This window comes from Delphinapterus leucas, chromosome 4 (assembly GCF_059928025.1).
Source record: "Delphinapterus leucas isolate spDelLeu-1000000601 "Yukka" chromosome 4, BTC_Dleu_Yukka2, whole genome shotgun sequence".
NCBI lineage: Eukaryota > Metazoa > Chordata > Mammalia > Artiodactyla > Monodontidae > Delphinapterus > Delphinapterus leucas.
The window spans coordinates 12,727,080-12,751,441 of record NC_143132.1 but is presented as its reverse complement, the minus strand read 5'-3'; the positions used below and the strand labels follow the sequence as shown (position 1 = coordinate 12,751,441).

Sequence of the window (24,362 nt, the reverse complement as noted above, 5' to 3'; positions counted from 1 at the left end):
TCAGCCTCCTCATTATACAGTTGAGGAAACCGAGGCTGGGAGATAGGAAGCCAAGGACGCGAATTGCTCTGCTAGTTAGAGCACAGCGGGACCCACGCCCTAAGGCGCCAGGCTTCCTAGTCTGCTCCGACCTCACAGCATTATTTGTTTGCCTCAGCTATATTCTGCTGAGCAAAATAATTTAATGCACGGGTATAGAAAAATCAATCTTCTGCTTCAGTGAATAGAAGTCTGATTCAAAATGGAATTGTCTGAATTTATTTAAGATGTTGGAAAATGTTTTAATATGAATAAAATGCTTTTGATGCCTCATCCTATAAAGAAATAATAGTGGCCCTTAATGTTTCCAAATGAATAAATGGTACTGATAGAGGCGAGGATTCCTGGGAAGTCTTGTGCGTCAGACACATGAGCCAGGTGATCAGAAATGTGCTTCCTTGGGAAGGCTGACACCCCTCTTGGCAATTCCAAAGGGAGCTGGCAAACGCAGCATTAAGGTCTCAAAAGCACTGGGGGAGGGGACTTAGTAATGAACCTGAGTCATGGAAACATAAGAAATGACTGAAAGAGAAAACATAATTAACTTCCCAGTGTAAAATGTAAATCTCTTGGGGGAAAGCTTGTGGGAGTGTAGGTGTAGACAATTTCAGCATGAATGCAGAGTAACCCAAGCCCTTGGCACTGGTCGGGGGCTGGCGCGGAGAAGCCTTGCCCGTTACTTTAATTAAGGAGCTTGGTTACAAGAGCTGAGATGGATGAACTCCAGGTTGAGGCTCAGGGGCCTACTTCTGGGAAGCGGCTTCTGCAGCAACTCCGATTGCCGCTGTGGATGTGATCAGGCTGGACGCGATGAGTATTTATGTGGTGAAATGCGGCCCCTTGTGGTCTGATTAAGAAAAAAAAAAAACCTCAAAGGCCGGAGAGTAATACTAACCTACTTTACAAGTGTCAAATGAGGCGCTGAAAAAATGACTATGGTGTTCAGAGGCATTAATAATCGTGACCAAACAGATGAGCCTACGAAAGGGGCGTTTATTCCCTGTCCTCTAAGCAGCGCATCTCAAATGTGAACGTGCGTGTGGATTACCGGGGGTCTTGTTGAATTCAGGCTCTGGTTCACAGCGGGCCTGGTGGGGTCTGGGAGGCGATGCCCGTGCTGTGAGTGGCCAGGGGCTCGCGGGAAGGCCCCTGCCCTCTGGGTGAGCCAGGGCTGCTCCAACACAGCCCTGCACTGTGGACCACAGGCGCCCTGGAGAGCATCCCCAGGGGTTACAACTCCTTCCCACAGCCAGACACTAAGGAACCCAAATAACCACTTTTCTTTTGCCTCTTCAAGCTCAAGGGCCTCTCTCCCCAAGCTCTGAGACATCCTTTACTACCCGCAAAAAGAGTGTCTTGAGAAGGCAAAGCCCCTGACACCTTCCTACCCTATCAAGTACCTTCTCATGAGAGGAAGCAACAATTTCAGGTTACCATAGGGTGGATTTCCACGTTATTAAGAGCTGTGGTTTTCTTTCATGGCTTTCCTGATGGCTAAAAGCAGCAAGATATTTCCAATGCCATTTATTTCCAAACCTCCTCTTGCATATTTGAATGTGGCTTAAATGTCTATCTGCTTAGCTTCTGTCCCACACTGACTGCACACGTGAGGCCCGTTTGCATCTTGCTTCAAGTGGCAGAGCTGCATCCACACCCCACCCCCAATTCCAAGAATTCATTGTATTTGGTTAGGAAAAAAAAATGATACAAAGTATTTTTAACTGGATGTGGGAGGAGAAAGATGGAATACATAAGACAGTGGAGTGATCACAGGTGGGTAATTACACATGTAAATGAGTTCAACTTGGTATTTTTCCCTTGAATTCCTATTTACATTGGTTAACAATGAATTTTCTAACCCCACACCACCACTGCATTTTGGGGCAGTTTCTTTTTAGTCTTATATGTCAGTTCTGAAATATTAAAAGCAATTCAGAATGCTTGGGTATAAAATTTTTTCTCAGCTTAGACATTTTTCACATTTTTCCGTTTATCATCATAACTGTACAAAGTAGACAAGGGATTAAAATTCTTCTCTTATTTAACAAGTATTAATTATCTCCAGCACACAAAGTCTCGTAACACATTGGGCCATGGGGAAAAAAAAATCCTAGTCTTGCAGGAAAGTTTCCCACAAAATTATTATATGAAATCATATGAGGCAAGAAGAACATCCTGAAGTAATTCAGGAATGGTGAGGTGGGAGAAGTTACTGCTGACTGAGAAATCAGCAAGGGCTTCCTGGAAGAAGTGGCATTCAAGCAGGACCCCGAAGGACAGTAAGAACTCTCTATATATAGAAAAAGGGCAGGGGTGAGACACAAGCGTGTTCTGGTTGACAAAAGCTTAGAGTGCCAGATAGGAAAAGTGGGCGATATAGCTGGGAAGCCATCTGGGGCCAGATCAGGAGAACTGGAGTCTCAGATTAACAGAACTGTATTCCGTGTGCTATGATGTAATACCGAACGTGAGAAGATTCATTTGACAATGGTGAGTTCATTGGATCGGGGGTAGGAATTAAAGCATGAAGACCAACTAAGCAATAATTCAGGCAAGAAATAATGAAGCCTGAATAAGGATAAATGGTAACGGAGAAATGGGCAGGGAGGGGAAGAAGAGGCTTTGGGAAAGAAGAGAAGGCACCTGACAGTTGACTGGAGGTGGGGCAAGGAATGGCGAAGAGGCTGTGTGACTCTAGGGTTTTGCGACCAGGGCACAATGAGGAGGACAATGTCACTGAGAACTCAGGAGGCATGGGAAGGGGACAGGGCTGCGCAGGGCCTTGAGAAGAAACGGTCAGTTCCCATCAGAGCAAACATGCTGCATGCATCTGGAGGGCATGGGGCTAGGGTGGTGGAGGGATTCAGGTCATTGGGAATTCAGAGCAGGGCCTGGGGAGACAGTTCAGGGCTGTAGGAGTTAGAGACCCAGCACTGGCCACTGAGGTCATGGCAGGGTGGGAAGTATCCAAGAGACCCTAGAGAGAGAAACAAAGGCAAGGGCAGAGGCAAGGGCAGAAGCAAAGGGAGGCAACAGGAAGGAGAGCGGCCAGAAAGGGCAGCAAGGAGGAGGGCAGGTCAGATGCCGCTAAGGACGGAGCACGAGAGCATTTGTTTTTTGGTCTGACAAAAACTTTCACACAGAGACTTCCCTGGGGGCTCAGTAGTTAAGAATCCGCCTGCCAAAGCAGGGGACAAGGGTTCGAGCCCTGGTCCGGGAAGATCCCACATGCCACAGAGCAACTAAGCCCGTGCGCCACAACTACTAAGCCTGCGCTCTAGAGCCCGCGGGCCACAACCACTGAGCCCACGCACCACAAGTACTGAAGCCCGTGTGCCTAGAGCCCGTGCTCCGCAACGAGAAGCCACCGCAATGAGATGCCTGCGCCCCACAATGAAGAGTAGCCCCTGCTCAATGCAACTAGAGAAAGCCCGCATGCAGCAACGAAGACCCAACGCAGCCAAAAATAAATTTATTAAAAAAACTTTCACACACACACAACAATAAAGATATAGTGAAGCCCGATACCCATGCAACCATGACCAGTGATCAAGCCATGCCCATGCGATCCCTCCCTCTTGCTGTATAGTTACTTTACTGAAACGTTTTACAGCAAATCCCAGGCCTCATGGCATCTCGCCCCTGCATATTTCATCATGTGTCACCAACAAATACGGACAACTGAGAAGAGAATTTTAAAGGGGAGGACAATTTTAAATTGTTGGAAGTTTTAGGGCTTTCAGAGACAGTAGCACTTTGAAGGAGCTCCTTGGTGGCTTTCAAAAGAGTGGATTCAGTAATGCCCAGGGTGGAATACCACACAGGGCGGAGTGGGTACAGTTACAGGTAGGATAGCAGGGTCACAGGGAGGATGTTTGTCACCAAGAAGAGACCTGGGCATGCTTGCAGGGTGAGAGTCGAGAAACCAGAGTGGACAGAGGCTGACAATGTGAGAAAATAGGTACGTGATGCAGCAATATTCATGCAGTCCATTGAACAATAAATGAGCATTTACCACGTGGCTGCATTCCTTGCAGCACAAGCCAAAAGACAGATAAAATCACTGCCCTCGTGGAGATAACACTCCAATAGAGAGACAGACATTAAACACACAAACATAAAATATGATGTTCGGTGTGATAAGTGCAGTAACATCAATGACACACAGAAGGTGGCTGCAAGGGAGACGTAAGATACATGGAAAGGTGAGAGCCTGAAACAGGCCAGCCAGCACCTCTGGGCAGAGCAGGGGAGAGGCCGGGAGATACGACAACCAGAGAATCTCAATGTAGGGACAAAGGAAGGGAAGGCAACTCACATCAAGGGGGCTCAATCAGCTTCAATTATAAGAAAAAAACAAGGGAGAAGCTCATGACTTCTAAACCCTCTGGACACTAAATTGCTAATACTACAGTAACGGATATAGCTTCCCTTTATGTGTTTTACTGCTAGGAAGCAAGGAAGCACCACAAATGCACCCAGTGTAGAGAAGAAGCAGCATTGCACAGGAGGAAAGCCCAGGCTCCGTTCACCAGCCGAGCAGGACTTCAGGCACTTTATTTAACTTCTCTGAGCCTCAGTTTCTGCATCTATAAAATGGGAATAAGGATTTCTATGAAAGACGGTTTTGTGAGAATGGGGTGAGACAAGCTAGGTGGAACTCCGAGCACAGCCCTTGGTACACAGCAAATGATCACTAAATGCTGCCTAAGAACAGAAAGGCGACCCCCGGGGAGGCAACTGTGACAGTGAAAAGCAGCTGTCTGTCCCCTTCAGGGAAAACTCTTTGATGGCTTCATAAGATTTCTCTTCAAAATGGTCACACACTCTTGTATTTGCTTTGGAAAGTGTTACTCAATGGAACATACATCCTACTTTTGCAAAATTTCTATGATTCTCAAGAAGCCTCCGAAATTACAAGCCTGCAGCTGAGACAAAGGTGACGGCATTAAGAGAACTAAATTATCCTCAAGTCTTCGAACAGCTCCTGGATTCTCATTTCCTTCCTTTGAGTTATTTCTGGTTTCCTTTCAGCTTACATGAGTTGTAAGGTCGAAAGGGCCCTTGAGAAATTACCTTGTCCCCCTCTCCGCCTTAAAATTAAATCGAGGATCTAAAAACCACGGTGGCCATTGTTTAGGGGAAAAAAGTTATCGAGTTAATTAAATTTTGTCAAGCTCGCAGAGGTCAAGAGGGGGCTGATTTGAATGAAATGAGGCCAGTTCTCTTTGAAATCACATTTGGGCCAATAAAACTCCAGACTCCAGAACATCCCTTCCTCAGATCCCCTCACTTCACACTCTCTGCCTCTCAGATTATCATCACAAGATTTTAGGCGAGTGTCAACGCTCCAAAGAGACTACAGTTATATAGACTGGCCTTGGCTGCACTCGGACCATCGTGATCAGAGGCCTGGATGACAAAACACCCTACAGATGGAACCCAGCTCTCATTAAACAAAATTAACCATCAGTACCCAGAACATGTCTGGGTTGAAGAGTAAATTATCTTCCCTCAGTTCAAAAGTGATGGCAAACGAACTTTCTCTGCATGTTCCCAGGCAAGCAACTGCCCAGTAATTTATCTTATTCAGGAAGAACAAAAAAATGTGTGCAACATTGACTATATAAAATCTTAAGTCATTTGCTTTCAGGTTTTTTACTTTTTCCTCAGAAGAGGTCAAGACTGTGACTACTGAATCACTAAGGTCTAAAGATACAGCATTTCACTTTAGACTTATTTAATGAAAAGATCTTAGGACTTGGTCTCCTGGGTGTTGAAGAGAGAAGTCATTTTCTCAAACTTCAAGTCAAACAGTATAGAGGGAGGTTCAAAATATACAGTAATGTGCTGGGAAACCAGCTCTTTGGGGGGAAGAAATCCTGATTTTTTTAGCACTTGCAAAGTTCTCTGGTGTAAATATTCCTAATCGTGGCCAATTTGAAGCTACCAAGGATTGAACAACTGGCTCACAAATTCCTGAAATTTTAACCATTGGCTCTCAGCTCCTGCACACCCTGGTGTTAGACAAAGAGGTGACTGGCTGAAGATTTCTTTCATGCCTCCTCTCTTATTTGACAAGTAAACTCAATTGTTAAGCTACTAAACAGTGTGAATTTCATACCATAGGATCACTTTTAAACAGGTTTTAAAGTAGATATTTCATCCTAGGTAGTCATTAAAAATCAGGTTATAAAGGAATGTTTAATGATGCAGAAATGTTTAATATATTTTTATTAAAAACAATATGACAAGAACAATTCCAAATTTGCATATAAAACAAGGATATACTCCAAAAAGTGAATAATTATTCTAGTTGTGAGATTGCGTGTGGGTTTTATTTTGTTCTTTGTACTACTGTTCTACTTTTCAAATTTTCTACAATGTTCATGTATTTGTAATCAGAGAAAGAACTAAATCCAGTGTATATATATATATATATATATATATATATATTTTTTTTTTTTTTAATATGGTGTTTCAGATTTTTTTCTTTTACATCCATACAATCTTATGGGTAGACTGGCTAGAAGACTAAACCAGATCCACCCTATTTAAACAAGGCTAAATCTTTGTCACTTGTTTTTGGATGCTTTACAGCTTTCAAAGTACCATCATAAGCATTGTCTAATTTATCTGATGCAAGGGAAGCAGGTTATTATACTTCGTTTTACAGAAGAGGAAACAGGCTCAAAATGACTAAATGATTTGCCCAAGGTCACATGGCTAATAAAGCAATTAAAGGGGGGACTCCAGCCCAGGATTTCTGCTACCCCTGAGATTTCCCTCAAAATCTCATCACATTGCTCATCAGGGGCCCTTCTCTCGAGAAGTTCCTACTGAACACCCAGACCCATCTCTGCAAGGAGGCACTCTCCTGGTTTTGTCCATTTTAAATTCCGGAAGCCTGACTAGAATCACCAGGGAGGACGCACTCCATTCAGGTATCAATCCTACACAAGCAACCCCCAGAGCAAGCACTTCAGCTTGGAAGTTTATGAACATAACAGGATAGCTTGCTGAGAACAGCAGAACCCACACTCTGGGATGAAAACCATGTACAGTGTTCGACACACATGTGTTTACAACGATCTGTAAATGTCATGTAACAGATCCTGATACTAGCCTCCACAGCGTCTCCCTAAAGGACTGGGTAGTAACCTTTCACAGAGATGGCTGAAGAAACAAGTTCTGGGTAGATCCTATCTGAAGCCTCTTTGTTGAGTCCTGTGCAATTTGCACTGGAATGTCCATGTCTAGCTTCAGGACGCTTACTCCTGCTCATGGGCAGTGCTTTGCCAGGGCTTAGTAACCAGAAACAACAGCGCACAGCATTATTCAGTGATAAGGAACAGAAACAAGAACTCATTCCTTAGGTCGTAGGTTTAAGTATGTGGCTATATTAAGGCAAGTTTAAAAAAAAAAAAATAGCATTCTGATGAGACATCATGCAAAGCCAGAAAAGCCAGGCCACCAGCCTTCAGGGAACAGGTGGCCTCAGGTGAGGCTGGCCCGGAGTGTGGGAAAGGCCCGTCTCCTCCTAAGTGCCACAGAGCAGCACACAGGGAGGATAAAGCAGTCTCACATGGACCCCTCGAGTAAGCAGTGTGGGAGCCTCAGAGCGCTCTCTCCCATGGTGATGGCAAGGCCATCCCTTCAGTGACATCACAGGCAGAAGCCAGATACGGACTGTGCCTTACAAGGAGATATATATTTTATAAAAATATATTATATATATAAATATATATATTTCCTGGGATTTGCTTTTAGATGCTTCAGCAAAGACCATGTGATATGAATGTGTGCGAGCTCTCCACCTACACCCCAGGGACGGGTAGTTAACTTCATCCGAAGGACCCTAACTGGAGATAAATTTCCAGGGGTGGCGAATTTGCAGGGAAACACTAATGAAAGGCCCACACTTGGAGAAGCCACCAAAGGCACTTGGGCTGTTTACTTCCCAAGCCACAACAGAGGCTTGGTTAGCACTGTGGATATTAGAAATTACTCTTTATTGGTGAAATGAGTAGTTTTCAAGATGTATGGATTAGCTAGAAATTCTGCCCCAGAATGAACAGGGTAAAAGGAATTAGGGAGCCAAACTGCCTAGGTCTTTGGAATGGCCCTGAAAGTGACTGTTGGAGAATTCTGTTACCCGTGCAACCAGAAAGTTAGCTGAATCTCGCTGTTAAAATACTCTCCCATCTGTTCTAAATGAACTTCCATGCAAGTGCCACCGAAGCACGTAAAAGGACAGGCCCCTGGGGCTCCCTCAAGCTTACTGAGGCAGGATGGCTGTTTTTGAGAAGAGACCTGGACGGCTCCCCAGTTTCAAATTATTAGAGGCTGCTGACAGATACATCAAAAAAGAACTCAATAATTGTGAATGATCAATGATCGAGTCAATCTGACTTGGGAACTTTTATATGACAACTTTAAGTCTCCTCAGACATAGTCAGGGAAGTTCTCAAACATGCTGAGTGCTAACATTATGTGGCCTCATGTCCACTCAAAAGCAGAGACGGCCTGGGGAAACGTGGGGTTACCTTGACGGTCCTAAGCTGGACCCTCACACTGCCATGCCCAGTAAATGTGTAGAGTTCATGACACCAGGATTTCTGAGCTCAGGTAAATAACTGTTTTGGAAAAATCAACTGTAAAGCACTTTGTTTTAATCTTTATTTTCTCCTTCATTATAAAAATAACATGTGCTTACTCTAAGTCTTACATTATAGAAAACTGGAAAACTGAAAACTTCCCCAGAACCCCACCCTCAGAAATGATTACTACTCTTTTTGGTAAATATTCTGCCAGGTTTTTTTGGCATATAGTAGTAAATAAACAGGATCAAGTGGAATTCTACCGCCACTAGAATACATGCTATTCTGCTCTTGTGCCAGGTTTTGAATAGTTCTGACAAATAACTCAACTGACCAGTTTCTCCACAGAGCTGTACGCATTAGTTTTCAGAGGAGATTCAACCACACAGTGGGTGGGAAAACTTCTAAGATTTTCTTACCACTCAATATTAAATATTGTTCAAAGTATTAAAGGTGAAATAAAGTTTAAAAAAAATAAGAAATAAAGAATAACGAATTTGGTACTGAGGAGAAAACCGTTCAGAAAATTATGGCGGTTTATCAAAATAAAAACTACTAAATTTCACTTCCAGGAAGTATCATGACTTTAAAGTTGGAATTTAGGAAACAATCATCTTTTTACCATCAAATACAGCTGGAAAAGTAATTCTACAATTCTTCTCATTTGATCAGTTGATCAGTTCAAGAGAATGTAAAGTACATGACCATTTTGAATTCTTTCAGTTCTAAGTGAAGTAAATTATAACAAGAATTGCTACATATGAAACAACTGTCCATCAGCGAAGGACTCCAGAACGGGAGACTTGGAACAGATTTCAGCTTTTGCAGCTGGTAAAGGGCAATTTTGATTCAACCTCCCAAAGCTTTGTTTGCAATGCTGTCAAAACATCTTCCATCTATTGAATTGAAATAAGAATATTAAAAAAAAATACATGATTAAAATCATACATGGTTAAATATGATTAAAATATTCATCATTAATACAATTTCTTATCATGTTATGCATTACACACAGATATTAAGTATTTAACAGAATTCCATTTAAATAAGACATAAGTTTATTAACAGTAGTTCTCAACCTCTAATCTGTAGCTTTTTTATACGTTCATCACTATCTTGCCTATCTGTGAGAGGATGTTAACATTCAAAAACAAGGCTATTTTTACCGTGAAATATTGATTTAAGAAGATATATTTCTATTTTAATAGTTTTATAATATATACTGCTTTGATTTTAGTATGAAATGTCTTCTTTATTATTTTTTTGATATAGCTTTAGCTTAATTTGTAGTTTGGCTCCCCCCCAAAATCAAGTTTACTAACAACTGAAATAAATAAGTAAGAATAAAATAAAATAAGCACTCTCTTCCCATGAAAGTGCTAAGGTCAAAACACAAAACACATTAAGGATTATTCGCGGAGGAGCACTTGGTCACTGACTGGAAGCTGTTCATACAAAGATACAAAAAGTGCAGAACAAGATTACCTGCTTCAGAGATTTTTCTATTTCAACTCGGCTTTCAAGGTTAAAAAGCTCTTTATCTTCTGACACCATTTGCTTTGCAGAGGACCCTAGAACATAACTGAAGTATAATAACAGTACAGAGTTAAAACATGAAAAGGGAGTAAATATAAAATTTACATGAATAATATTAAGGGAATTCCCTGGTGGTCCAATGGTTAGGGCTCTGCGCTTCCACTGTAGGGGACACAGGTTCGATCCCTGGTCGGGGAACTATGATCCCACATGCAGCGCAGCGCAGCCATAAGTAAGTAAGTAAATAAATAAATACAAAAAATAATGATATTAAAACTTGAATATGTATATCAAACTATACATTAGTACCAAGTAAACACATAAAACAACTACTTTTGTTAATAGCAACCTACACAGGAAGCTGAACTACATGAAATCATGTTTTTCTCCATAACAGCTTTGTCCGAGAGCCCTACATATTTCCCAATATTATAAGTATTTTGTTATTGGAAATCAACTTGCTCTGTAGTAAGTTGGTTGGCAAAACATTACCACTCATGGTTCAAAATTCTATTTTAAAGTTTTAAAAGATCCTGAAGAAGCCACTGCTTTATATCCCTTTTTTTTTTTTTTTTTTTAATGTAACTTCTCAGGAACGTGTGCATTTTCAAGTTTGACTTTTAGTATATAATTTGTGTAGTCAACTCTTGATTACCTAGATTTGGGCAACTTCAACAGTTATCCTGTAACTTATGTTTTGCTCCACTCTCTGGGGTGATGAGATGCTGTGGTTTAGAAAATACAAAGAACAGAAAAATTGGCCTGGTAATGGAAGGAAAAGAGGCCCAGCTTTGGTAACAAATAAATCTAAACAGTAGGGAAGGAGGTGCTGGTATTTCTCAAAAAAAGAAACTTGATTCTTTTGCATTTCTTTAGTAGAAGTCTTTCATTACATGTTAACGACTTCAATGTGTCACTTCTTTTGTCAAATAAGAACAGTCTTCTCTTGGAAACCCAAGATTAAATTGATTAAATTTCTGAAAAATGACATGGGAGGCAAAATTGCAGAAGGCAATTAATATCCTGTTTAGAAAAGAAAAATGAGATGGGGGGAAAAAATTAAACGGTATTGAGTAATTTATAACACTGTAAATAAACCTTACAGAGGGCATCCACTTCTAAAACAAACCAGGTTCCTTGTCATTAAAATTATGCCGCAAGAGGTATTCAACTGCTCAGGAAAAAACAGCTTCAATACTATGACCCTCTATGGAGAAATCTTCCACACATTTTCTTTTATACAGATATGCATCACTTTTAAAGTTTTGTACCAACCGTACTTCACGTTGTTTATACCTGTACTCTCCCCCACATAATCTTCACAAATCTTAGTAAAGTTCTCATGGAGATTAAGGGAGCAGTTGTTTGGGCCTGGGTCTTCTATTTAACACCAAAACAGATCTGATCCCTCTCTAGGCAGGCCTACATGCTTTACATCAATGAGCAGTGCTTGCTATACTATTCTCTTGTGTAAGGAATATAAAAAGTTTGCAAATTTTATAATTTTGACCTAAACCTGTCTAGTTTCAAAGAAGGTGGCAAAACTGCAGTCATCGAAGAATAATTAAATGAAAAATTATAATTATAAGAAGAAGAATACTGTTTTAAATTCTTTAAAGAGAAACTCTAAGAAATTCAACCAGAGTGACGAAATACCCCGAGTGATGAAAGTGTAGGCATTTTTTTTTTCTTCTTAAATTGTTCTTCTTTCCTGATACTTAAGGTTTCCTAGGCATCTTTAAAATCTTAAGGGTTACATCTTTTCCAGGATAAGTGAAAATACACTGGGGTCAACTGATTGTTTCCTGTTTTAAAAAGGCTAGTGAATTAGAGGGCCATTAAGATATCTGTCATCAGACCCTAATTCACCTAGTCTCCTCACGCTTTTTAGAAGTCTTGAAAAATGAAGGTACTTCCTTGCATCTCTCAAAACAAGCAGACAATTATTTACCACTCCCAAGGAAATAGTTGGACTTCGTATTTCTACTTTTCCAGAACACCAAAGGGGCTTCTTTCCTGACCATTTCTGTCCTATTTCTTTATGATATTCTAGGAGACTAAAAACTAGAGGGAAAAATAAAATGGACAAAATATATTGATCCACACAATGGCTTTTAAAAAAAAATCCTATTAAACTAAATTCGATTGTTAAGAAAAACAACATATTTTTACTCTGAAAAATGTGCTCAGTGTTTTCTCCTACAATTTAGAATGACAGATTTTTCCAATAGCAAATAAATCGGGTCCAAACAAAAAATCACTAGCGGGGCTTCCCTGGTGGCGCAGTGGTTGAGAGTCCGCCTGCCGATGCAGGGGACACGGGTTCGTGCCCCGGTCCGGGAAGATCCCACATGCCACGGAGCAGCTGGGCCCGTGAGCCATGGCCGCTGAGCCTGCGCATCCAGAGCCTGTGCTCCACAACGGGAGAGGCCACAACGGTGAGAGGCCCGCGTACCGCAAAAAAAAAAAAAAAAAAAAAAACACTAGCTTTATTGTCAGGAGTTACTTAAAAATATATTTTAACCAGTGTTGATTTAGTTTCGATGTTTTCATACCAATTTCTCTGGAAGCAAGTTTCTGAGAATTCATTTATGAGCTATTCATTTATACATCAAACTTACCTTTCAATGGCTTCAACACTGAGACAGAACAAGTCCCTCTTGTAGTCTAGATTCTTGGGTGTGCACCTGTATATGTAGCCGAGGTTGAGTGAACATCCTGCGCAGTACAAAGTCTCCAGGATGCTGCAACAAGAAATGCCACTGCTTTAGGAACTGGCTGTAACAAAAATCCCACTGTTGAGATCCATAAACACCTAAACATTTAAGTTGCTAAAGTATGTTATTCTGACCCTACTAAGTCATATGTACAAAAAAAGGAAAAAAATGATAGTAAGATGCTTACATCAGAAATGTAGACAGTCGCCTCCAGGCGGCATTGCCTTAAGTATCCAGTGACAAAGGGCATGTACAAAAGTGACAAGAAGAGGGTGTACTAAGGTAGTGTTTTCCTAGAATGCAAATGCCTCAATTCAGTATTAAGAAAAATTAACTAAAATTCTGAAATAAGACAAAAAGATTCTACATGTCCTTTTAATGTTATACTGTCCACCAAGGATCATTAACATTCTGGGGAAGGGATAGGCAAATTTTTTTCTGTAATGATCCAGAGAACAAATATTTTAGGCTCTCAGGCCATATGGTGTCTGTTGCAACTACTTGCCTCTACCACTGTTAGCACAGAAGCTGCCACAGATAATACATAACTGATCTGTGTTCCAATAACAATGTATTTACAAAAACAGGCGCTTGGGGCTTCCCTGGAGGTCCAGTGGTTGAGACTTTGCCTTCCAGTGCAGGGGGTGCGGGTTTGATCCCTGGTGGGGGAACTAAGATCCCACATGCCTCGGGGCCAGAAAACCAAAACATAAAACAGAAGCAATATTGTAACAAATTCAATAAGGACTTTAAAAATGGTCCACATCAAAAAAAAAAAAATCTTAAAAATAAAAACAAACAAACCGGTGCTTGGCCCATGGGCCATAGTTTGGCATAAAGGATGGGTTCAGGTGATACAAGTAAACAGGACTTAGAAACACTGGTTCAGAGTGAGAGTCAATTCCCTTTTCAATTCTCTAACAATCCTGATTATATATAAAGAGAAGAAAGTCTCAGTCTGGTGCTAGAATGTCTTTAACCTGCATCTCACAGTTGGAAATCTTTTAACAGTAGGAGAACAGACCTCAGGCTCAGAACCAGCCAGGCAATACTATCTCAGCTAGAATTTAATAACATGTGTTTTCAGTGTAATTATCTCCACAGCTACTTTCCAGTTACAACAAATGACACATTTATGGCAGTAACATAAAGATTCCTTTTTAAATACATTTAAATAAAAATTAGGAGTCAATTTAATGAAAAATATTAAGTACATGATAGCACAGCTGTTACACGGATATGGCAAAAATGGTAAAGCTGACGTCAAAATGACTAGAGCTGGGAAGTAGAGTACACTCTGCAGGAAACAAAGAGAAATAACAAAGCATCATCCTCGCCCTTACTAATTAGTCCTGCGTCCTGAGTGAAGCTGTAACCTCCTCAGGCCTTGCTTTCTTCATCTACAAAGTAAGAAATGATCTAAGGCTGGGTTTTCCAAATTTTAATCACCAGCATGCCAACAGTACAATTTTTGTTATATCCACATACTACCTGTCCTATTGTGAATTTAATTCTCCTTAAATAGTCATTTCTTAAATTAAAATAAACTTCATTTGAATGGGACAATCTAACGTTACTAAAATTAAAAGCCAACATTTTAAAATAAAAAATATATACGATCATTAATTTCTGTTTAACTGCTTGTGTACCACTTATTCATATACACCAGTGTGACACGTTTCGGGCAACCATACTAGAAGGCAGAGCTTCCCATTCAGTTTGCTGGGGACGCCACTTGCAGCAGATGCATGGCAGGTATAGCAAGATTCTGACCACTTCAACCATTGGAGTGGCAGCACAGGGCCTGCCAGTGCTGGAGGCCCCATGCTGCTGTTTCTCCAGCCCTGTCTGTTTACCTCAATAGGCCGTATATGTGTGTATGCATGACCTTAGCATTTTCTATGGGTGCCATGACATGAAAAAGGTAGGGAGCATTCATCTAAAGCATCCTTTGGCTTGGAGATTCCATGATACAGATATTTTCCTTTTCTATTCTTATTTTCGATTTTCTTCACAACAAGCGCCAACACCCAAAAAGCGAGTGTCAGAATGTGCCCCGAGAGGTTTAGAAACTCTTCCATCTCATGTCTAAAGGAGACCACCAGCACTCAAGAATTGGTATATTAGAATGACTGATTTTATACTGATTACCATGAAAAAAGTTTTATCCCAAATCTTACTGCTGATGGTCTCCTTAAAGACTTTTATTTGAAAAATAAACATTTTCTCTAATGTACATATTCACATAGATATAGCCTTACTCACCAACCATTTTCATTTTTACGTTTGGATAGTATCTGTTCCTTATCCACAGAAACATTACAGGAAACACCTAGAAAGAAGAAAGTAACAATAATTTATTAATGCAGTTTGTTACAGTACACATGCAGACATTGAGAGAACTTCTAATTCAACTTTTATTTTAGAACCCAGAAGGCCAGAAAAAAACAAAGGCTTGGGCTTCCCTGGTGGCGTAGTGGTTGGGAGTCCGCCTGCCGATGCAGGGGACGTGGGTTCGTGCCCCGGTCCGGGAAGATCCCACATGCCGTGGAGCGGCTGGGCCCGTGGGCCATGGCTGCTGAGGCTGCGCGTCCGGAGCCTGTGCTCCGCAACGGGAGAGGCCACAGCGGTGAGAGGCCCGCGTACCGCAAAAAATAATAATAAAAAAATAAAATAAATAAAAAATAAAATTAAAATAAAGGCTCAAAAGTCACACACACGGGGTAGTTTAAAACTAAATGTACAGGGTCTTCTGGAAAAAAGATAGCAGAATAAGAGTTATTTCCTTCCATTCCCAGAAAACACTGAAATTAACAAAGTGAATAAAATTAGGAAGAAAAAATTCAACTGACAGTAAAATTTGGGACAATTATAACCTCAAATCACGGATTATCAAGAATACCCGCCAGACACAGTAAAACTGGGATCAACCCAAGGAATAGGATAAAAGCCTGTGCGTACATCTCCAGATCTCACACGCAGAGCTCGTTTCTCTAGAAGTAACTGAGAGGGTCCTCAGGAGCTCAGCCAAAAACCTTTCAGACCACAACCTGGACAGGGGTCACAGCTAAACCCTAGAAGCAGCAGGAAACATTCCCGTTTCCCAAGTTCAGAACACACTAAAGGCGGAGAATCGGGAGCAGAGGGACATGAAGAAAGGACATCAGACCTACAATGGCCAGAACAGACTCTTGATTTCACCTCCTCTACAGTCTACCTTAACTCAGTAAATTCCGCTTCCATCTACCCATCGCTCAAATCAGAAATCGGTATCACCCCTGATTCACTGTCTCCTTACACTTCTCCGTGCACTGACACTCCACAGATAAATCCCGTCAATTCTACCTCACAACCCTCACTCCAGCCCCCAAACCACCTCCACCTCCTCTGCCTGGACGGCTGAACTAGCTCCTCACTGACCTGCCCACTTCCATGCTTATTCTTCTCTTCAGTGCATCCTCCAAAGAAAAGACTGGGTCATATCACTCTCCTGCTTAAATAACAACTCATGCACTAGAATAGATTCTCATCCCATAGAACAGCCTACAAGGCCCTAAATTTTCTGGCCCCTTCCTTCCTCCCTAAATCTTATCTTTAATCTACCATTCGGCCTTGCTAGCCTCAAGGCCTTTGCACTAGCTGCTCCCTGTGCCTGGAAAAAGCAAAGAGCATGACACCAGAACTGAACATGCAGCCAAGTTGACATTCCTGTATAAAGACAACAGAAAGACATTTTCAAGCACCCAAACTTGAAGTTTTCTTGGGGATGGGGAAACCACTGGTGAAGATTAACCAAATAAACAACACAGGAATGAGAAAGCTATTAATAAGCCTTCTCATTATTAATAAGAGTCCTGGACTTGAGAAATAAGTTCACAGAAACATTGTATTAAAGCTAAATGACGATGCTATGGCTACGGAACAGTATGTAAATGTTATAAACCTTGACAAGGTAAAAACAATTAAACTAACTCTAATTGGAGCGGGGAGGGGAATGGAAATTAATCCAACGTTCATTTTCTAATCTTTCACTGGGAGGAAGGGGGGGGAGGGTGTTAAATCAATTTGTCTAAAGCTGATAAAAAGGATATTTATATACACTTTTTAAATTTTAAAAACTACTGGTATAGACAAACTAAATAACAGAATAGTGTTTTCATAGATAAAACAAAAGCGCCCACGTGATAAAGGAGAGAAAAGACGTAAAAACAGAAAGGATGGTAAAGATTTAGCACCAAACATATCAATATTATTTCTTAAAAATAACATAAATGTCAATGACATTTATGTAAATGACATAAACTCACCTACTAAAAGCAAGAGCTTCTCCTACTGTATCTACATCAACCCAAATACATACATGTTGTTCTAATGGTGGCAACACTGGGAAAAAACCCAGACCTCTGTCAACAGGGGCAGACTGGGCGGATGAACAGCATCTCCATTAAAGATACCACTTACGTGGCACTTCCTATGTCTTCTGAGCACATGACACACATCAACTCACTTAATCCTCCTAATCACTCCATTATTATCCCCATTTATACAGAGGAGGAAACTGAGGCACAGAGAGACTAAGTAGCTTGCCCAAAAAGACACAGCTAGTAAGTGGCAGGCCAGGATTCAAACCCATGCAGTTGAGGGCTGTCATCTATACAGCCTCTCAGCGGGGGTACGACAAGCAGCTGTTAAAAACGTGAAGTATATCTATATGCACTAATATGGAAAAATACTCAGAATATATGTGCAGAATAAAAAAGTAAGGATGCTTAACAGTATAAATAATATAATCTCAAGTATGTTTTGAAAAATTTACATCTTTAGGGAATTCCAAAAAATTTACATATTTAAACATGCTCATACATGCATGGAGAGTATCTGGAAGTATAAATGAGAATAAAGTATGTTGAACTGTGGGGACATGAGAGTGTCAGCATTGGGAGATAAGTCCTTTTCCATTTATTTTAATAGCTGCAAAGGGTTAATCTCAATGAATTGTATGGGAAATGTATGTTCTTAGGCTTTTGTTTAACAACTGAAAGGGACTCAGCAATTATCGTTAATTGCATCCTTAAGGAAAAGAGGTTCCAAAAAGTTTCAGGTTAACAGGTGGACACTGCTGTCCTCCTTTCTTCCCAATATATCCCAGGAAGGAAAACATTCCACAAATGTGAACGAATCAGTGGTGAATTTCTGCCATAAAATATTTACAGAATTCAAACAGAGCATAAATTTCATCTTGAAAACCGCAAGTCCAAAAAGAACATACATTTTTACACCAACTCAGAAAAAATATGTGAACCACTCCCCTATACAAATACTATGAAAACAACAAAACCAGGAAACGTTGGGGAAACATAAAGATTTCAAAAGATACTGGCTCTACCAGTTACCTGTATGTTTACTACATCCTCCTTCCTCTCCAATTTTGATAGGATTGTTGGTGCTTTTACTGCAAGTCTCCTTTAATTTTTTTGATACCATTATGTTCTGTCAACTCTACGGTTGTTAACACTTCAGACGGTAAAGGTGTCCGCTGATACAACTATGAAGACTTGAGAAATCAACCCTGACATCCCCCAAAGGAAGCAGGCAGCTGAAAAGCTTAATGTCCTAAACCATTAACAATACTATTTACCGATTAACAGCCCGCTAATTTCTATGAGGAGTAACACAGAATATCTACACCCTAAATGCTTACAACCTAGTTGGTCATTTTTTTCTAAGTAATGCTCACGACGACACTGATTCATCCACTGCTCTTCCGGGATGGGGGAACCTCAGAAAAGAACCTGTCACTCGTGAGTCCAAGGTGCAGGGATGACTCTCCTCCTCCCCTTTTTCTGGGACAGCTCACCGTCTCAGATTTTTCTGCTTGTAAAGACCCTGGGAGGGTCTTCCCTGGTGGCGCAGCGGTTAAGAATCTGCCTGCCAATGCGGGGGACTCGGGTTCGAGCCCTTGTCCGGGAAGATCCCACGTGCCGCGGAGCAACTAAGCCTGTGTGCCACAACTACTGAGCCTGCGCTCTGGAGCCCGCAAGCCACAACTACTGAACCCATATGCCACAGTTACTGAAGACCGCGCGCCTATAGCCCGTGCTCCGCAACAAGAGAAGCCACTGCAATGAGAAGCCCGCGCACCGCAACAAAGAGTAGCCCCCGCTCGCCCCAACTAGAGAAAGCCCACGTGCAGCAACGAAAAACCCAACGCGGCCAAAAATAAATAAATACATAAATTTATTAAAAATAAATAAACAAATAAATAAAAATAAAGACCCTGGGAGGCCCCGAAACACCTCCGCCTCCTCCGGGGCCGCCCAGGTGCGGCACACCCGGGAAGAAGGCGGTCCTAAGTCCTAAGCCCCCCGCCCGAACTGACAGCGCAGCAGGATGCAGTTGGTGTCTTCCTGGCTCGTCACCCAGCTCAGCGAGTCGCCCAGCGGCCGCCGGCAACCAGAGCACAGAAACACCAGAGGCCTGTCCTCCTCCTCCGCCGGCTCCGCAGCCTCCTCGCGCCGCGTCCTTTCCGTGCTGGCCTCCGACGGGTCCCCGCTCACGCAGCTCCACATGCTCGCCCACTTCTGCAGCAGCTGGTGGCGGCTCGAGTCTTCTGAGAGCCGCTTGCCTAAGAGCGAGGAGTTGCTCCACTTGCCCTTGTCGCCACACGCACAGCTAGTAGAGGAGCATCTTTTGCAGCAAGCCTGAGACCAAGGACCCGCCATTAGCTACAAATTGCCTGCGCCGCGGAGAGTCACGGGAAAAACGCCGTTGCGCATGCGCGAGGCGGGGCGAGGCGGCGCAGGGTGAGGGAGGAGGGGCGGCAGGCAGCCTGGGAGCGCGCTTGCTCGCGGTGGAGCGGGGCCTGGCGGGGGAGTCACTGCGCCTGCGTCGCGCTTTCCAGCCTTAGGAAATTGAGGCTGCCCGAGATCCGCTCGCTAGGCTGCCTGGGGAGAGAGTGCAGCCTCTTACATAGGAGGGGAAGCGTCTTTGAAAAAGTTAGTCCCACCGAGCTACATTACCAGCCCCTCACGGAGACCTTGGCAATGGTTACGAAAGAGAATATGCCGCCTATACACCACTCAGAGATAGAGAAGTTGGGGCGCAGTCCTGCTTTCTCCGGCCTCCTCCCTCTATGTTTCTGTGGCTACAGCCCCTCAAATTTAGCGTGCCTGAGAGTCACCTGGGAGCTGGATGGGACACAGATTTCTGAGCCCCACTGTGGACTGAAAAAACAATGCACGACTTAAAAGTTGAGAATTATGTTTTATGTGGTGGACTCGCCGAGGATTTCAGCCCAGGAGGCAGCCTGTCAGATAGTTGGGAGGGACTGCTCCAAAGAGGTAAGGAAGGAGCCAGGATACATAGGAGATTTTGGAAAAACAAACAAATCAACAACAACAACAAAAACAGGTAGTTGGAACATCAGATGATGTCTTTTTAAATTTATTTATTTATTTATTATTTATTTTGGCTGTGCCGGGTCTTAGTTGCAGCACGCGGCACGTGGGATCTTTAGTTGTGGCCTGAGACTGACCTTCATCGTTGTGGCTTTAGTTGTGGCGTACGGACTCTTAAGTTGCGGCATGCGAACACTTCGTTGTGGCATGCATGTGGGATCTGGTTCCCTCACCAGGGATCAAACCCGGGCCCCCTGCACTGGGAGCGTGGAGTCTTACACGCTGGACCACGAGGGAAGTCCCAAATGATCACTGTTAATTAAAGAAAACCAGACAACTCAAGTTAATGAATTTAGCGCTTTTTTGTATACGGGAAGATGCAAGAATCTGGGCTCATTGAAATCGGGGCTGCTACAGTGGCTGATGGCTTGATAGCCAAAACATCCTTTGTTTACTCATATGGCAGGCACCATTCTTCGTCCACACCCCCTTCACAGATTCTCCATCTATAGGTCAGGATGGGCCTGAGAATTTGCTTAACAGGCTCCTGTGTGATGCAAATGCTGTCAGTCGGGGCACCTCCACTTTTGGTTGCCACTGCTCTAGTCTGTCTGCCTAACTTCCTTGAGGTGGAGAAAGCAAGGGTTGTTGGGGAGCCACCCTGTCACATGTTCCTTTTATGCATTGTTATTGCTCTAACGAGACCCCGGAAAGGGCCCCAGATCACTCAGGCTAGCACTGCAAGGACAAGCTGGAAAGGTGGGTGTGGGCAGCAGTGGTGTCGCTGGAAAGCGTGGAAGTGCCTCTGCAGTCTGGATCTGGGAGCCCCTCGCCCCTTGCACCAAGTGAGCATTCCTTCTGTCTGGTAAGGACAGCCTTCCTCAGCTGCCCCTGAAAGCCGGCCTCTGACTTTAAAGCACCACAGGTTAGGATAGGAAAGGATGGTGGGAAATGGACCGGCTGCATCATGGACAACCTGGCGGCATATCTGGGAAGAAAGGAACCCCCAAGGTCCTACGTCTGTTCTTAGAATCCTTTGGGTGTGTCCTAAGTCACTGCCCACTTTGCTTGGTCAGGTGAACTATCTACCAAAAAATTTGCTTCCAACTTTAGTGCCTCTGGCCACCAGCAACAAGCAAAAACTTTGGAGTCAAAAGCCTTGGGTTGACCTAACCCTTCAGGAGGTATAACCGTGTAGGAAACCGGAAAGGCTACTTGCCTTCCCTGAGTCTAATTTTTCATGGTTTACGTGGGTCAGTACTGCAGTGGGGTTGTTATGGGGATCGTGATATAATATGCATGAAAATACTTTATGTCTAGCAAACTGTGCCCATGTTCATTAGTCTCCAAGTGGGAGAAAATTCTTCAGATATTTTAGGCTTTTATTTCACCCGTGGAATTGCCTTCCCTCCTCTGCTTCTTTTGTGGAGGCAAGCCTGACCTCGCAGGACTGCTGTTTTCAAGCACAATATCTCTGGTACAAGTAAATGGGTAATAACCTTGGAATTCAAGGGATAATCTCTTTGCCTCAGACTTTGGGTTCCTATTGGCAACATTAAATACTGTGGGATATCCCAGTAAGGAAGGAATGCAGAGCAGGGCTGCCTGATGACTTTCAGTGGTCCTAGGAACTTGTGCCTTGCTGGGCCCATTCCTCCGTTTAAATTTTAAAAACATTGTTTTAAAATAAATCATCATCATAATAATAGTTTACAACAGTATTGCTATAAAGATACATATACAAATATTATACTTTAAAATATTTTCTTTGACCTAAAAGTTCATTTGTTTCCTGCTGACTTCAAAATTCAAACATTTTCATGGGGCCCTAAAAATATCACAGGCCCTCAGCTTTGTGTCTAATGGAAAAGTCATCCCCAAGGCAAAATAAACGCCTTTTAAAGTCATGAGTATGTTTGTATTACGAATATAAAATATTTAGATACCCACAAAATCATGTTTTATGTAGGGACAAAAAGAGATGCTTGGGTACGATGACCTTGGACTGGGTGGGTGTAATTTTTTTTCTGTGTGTGTGCGGTATGCGGGCCTCTCACTGCTGTGGCCTCTCCCGTTGCGGAGCACAGGCTCCGGCCGCACAGGGTCAGCGGCCATGGCTCACGGGCCCAGCCGCTCCACGGTATGTGGGATCCTCCCGGACCGGGGCACGCACCCATGTCCCCTGCATCGGCAGGCGGACTCTCAACCACTGCGCCACCAGGGAAGCCCTACCACCCTTCTTCTTAATTACACAACTAGGAGATGTGGATAAGGCTGAGTCTAAGCCCTATCACCACCACGATCATCACCACCAATTCCAAGAATGGGTCCCCAGAGGTTTAACCCAATGGGGAGAACCCACGTCTCTCCCACAGTGACTGAGCAGGAATGGCTCCTACCCCAGGCTTAAGCCAATCGGCACACGGTACTCCTCTGGCTTTAGGAATTCACTCGGGATAAGAACTTGACTTACGTTGTCAAATTTTATCCAGTCAGAGTAAATCTCAAGACTCTTGTTTAGTGGTTGAGGGAAGAGATATCCTCTTTGTTCGCTGGAAGCACATACCCATGTTGTATGGCAGCCACCTTGTAAACACAGATGGGCAGAACTGAGAGAATTACAGAGAAATGGAGCACATGATGGCTGGACTTCTTCAATTATGTGAACCAATAAATTCTCTTTATTGTGGAAGCCAGTCTGAACTGTTTTGTATCTTTTTACTAGTAATTAAGAGCATGTGTAACAGTCTGTTACAGCCTGTTAAAATTGAGGTTCCGACTGAGAGCCCAAGATGAGGTAAAGATGACTTACCAGAATGTGTGAGACCCATTGCTTCTCCCACCCCACGCCCCGGAGGAATGTTCAGAGCGGATATTGGAGAGCTAATTCACTCCTGCCCTTAAACCTCCTCCCACATTTGGGGAATATTAGAGACGGGAGTAAGTGGTGACAGGGATGACTTCATGAGCGTTTCTTTGGAGACTGGCTGGGTTGTAAGCTCCAGTCCTCTTCCCCAGTAGATAGGGTGAAGGGTATCTGCCCACTTGCTTCAGTCTGGCTGAGAGGAGACTTCAAGGAACCATTCCCAGTGCCTGTGTGTCCCCAGATGTTTGCAGACACAGTGGACCGCAGGAGAATTCGGCTGTTGAGTTGTTTGGGGGGCGTGGGGGGGCACACAACAAAGGTGAGCCAGATAGGGACTTCCCTGGTGGCACAGTGGTTAGGAATCCGCCTGCCAATGCAGGGGACACGCGTTCGAGCCCTGGTCCGGGAAGATCCCACATGCCGCGGAGCAACTAAGCCCGTGCGCCACAACTACTGAGCCTGCGCTCTAGAGCCCGCGAGCCACAGCTACTGAGCCTGCGTGCCACAACTACTGAGCCCGCGCGCCTAGAGCCCGTGCTCCGCAACAAGAGAAGCCACCGCAATGAGAAGCCTGCGCACCGCAGCAAAGAGTAGCACCCGCTCGCCACAACTAGAGAAAGCCTGCGTGTAACAACAAAGACCCAACACAGCCAAAAATAAATAAATTAAATTAATTAAACATGTATACATTTAAAAAAAAAAAAAAAAGGTGAGCCAGGTAGATCGTCAACTAGATACGAATTTTGCTGGTGGGAAGGTCACCTAGAATTTTAAGTTCTGCCCAAGAAGATGACCTGGAAGGATGAAGATTCTCCAACAGGGAGCATTCACGTGTGAAAGGGCCCCTGGAGAACCAGAAAGCCCAAGGGGAGACTCCCCGCTCATGGGTGTGCAGCTGCGGGGTGGGGTACAAGGAGTTTCTGAGGGACCAGGAGAGAGAGCTGGTTCTAATCATGCCAGGCCAGAGGGTGCAAAACCAGGTTATGACAGAACCAGTTCAAGTGAAACTGCCCTGTCCCCTTTGTCCCCCACTTCAGTCTAGGAATGGGATCAGCAGGGGCCAGATGAGGTGTAAAAAGGAGCAGAGCCAGCCATGTGCCCTTCCCCCACTAGAGGCAGGAGCCCACTTACACATCCTACCTGGGGGAGGGGGATGATTCTCACGCAGGAGTGAGGATTGCAGTGTTGATTAATATCTTGGACTGAA

The 24,362-nt window shown here is 43.3% G+C and overlaps 1 protein-coding gene across 1 annotated transcript; it reads right to left on the bottom strand.

The window, feature by feature from the left end:
• Positions 1-1,117: 1,117 nt before the first annotated feature.
• On the bottom strand, positions 1,118-19,664 carry MIS18A (MIS18 kinetochore protein A). Its single transcript, XM_022552969.2, has 5 exons — positions 19,272-19,664; positions 15,158-15,224; positions 12,797-12,919; positions 10,125-10,221; positions 1,118-9,535 (listed from the first exon to the last, which is right to left on the bottom strand). The coding sequence occupies exons 1-5, from the start codon at positions 19,612-19,614 to the stop codon at positions 9,455-9,457; spliced, it is 711 nt and encodes a 236-aa protein (XP_022408677.2). The 5' UTR covers positions 19,615-19,664; the 3' UTR covers positions 1,118-9,454.
• Between the last annotated feature and the right edge of the window lie 4,698 nt (positions 19,665-24,362).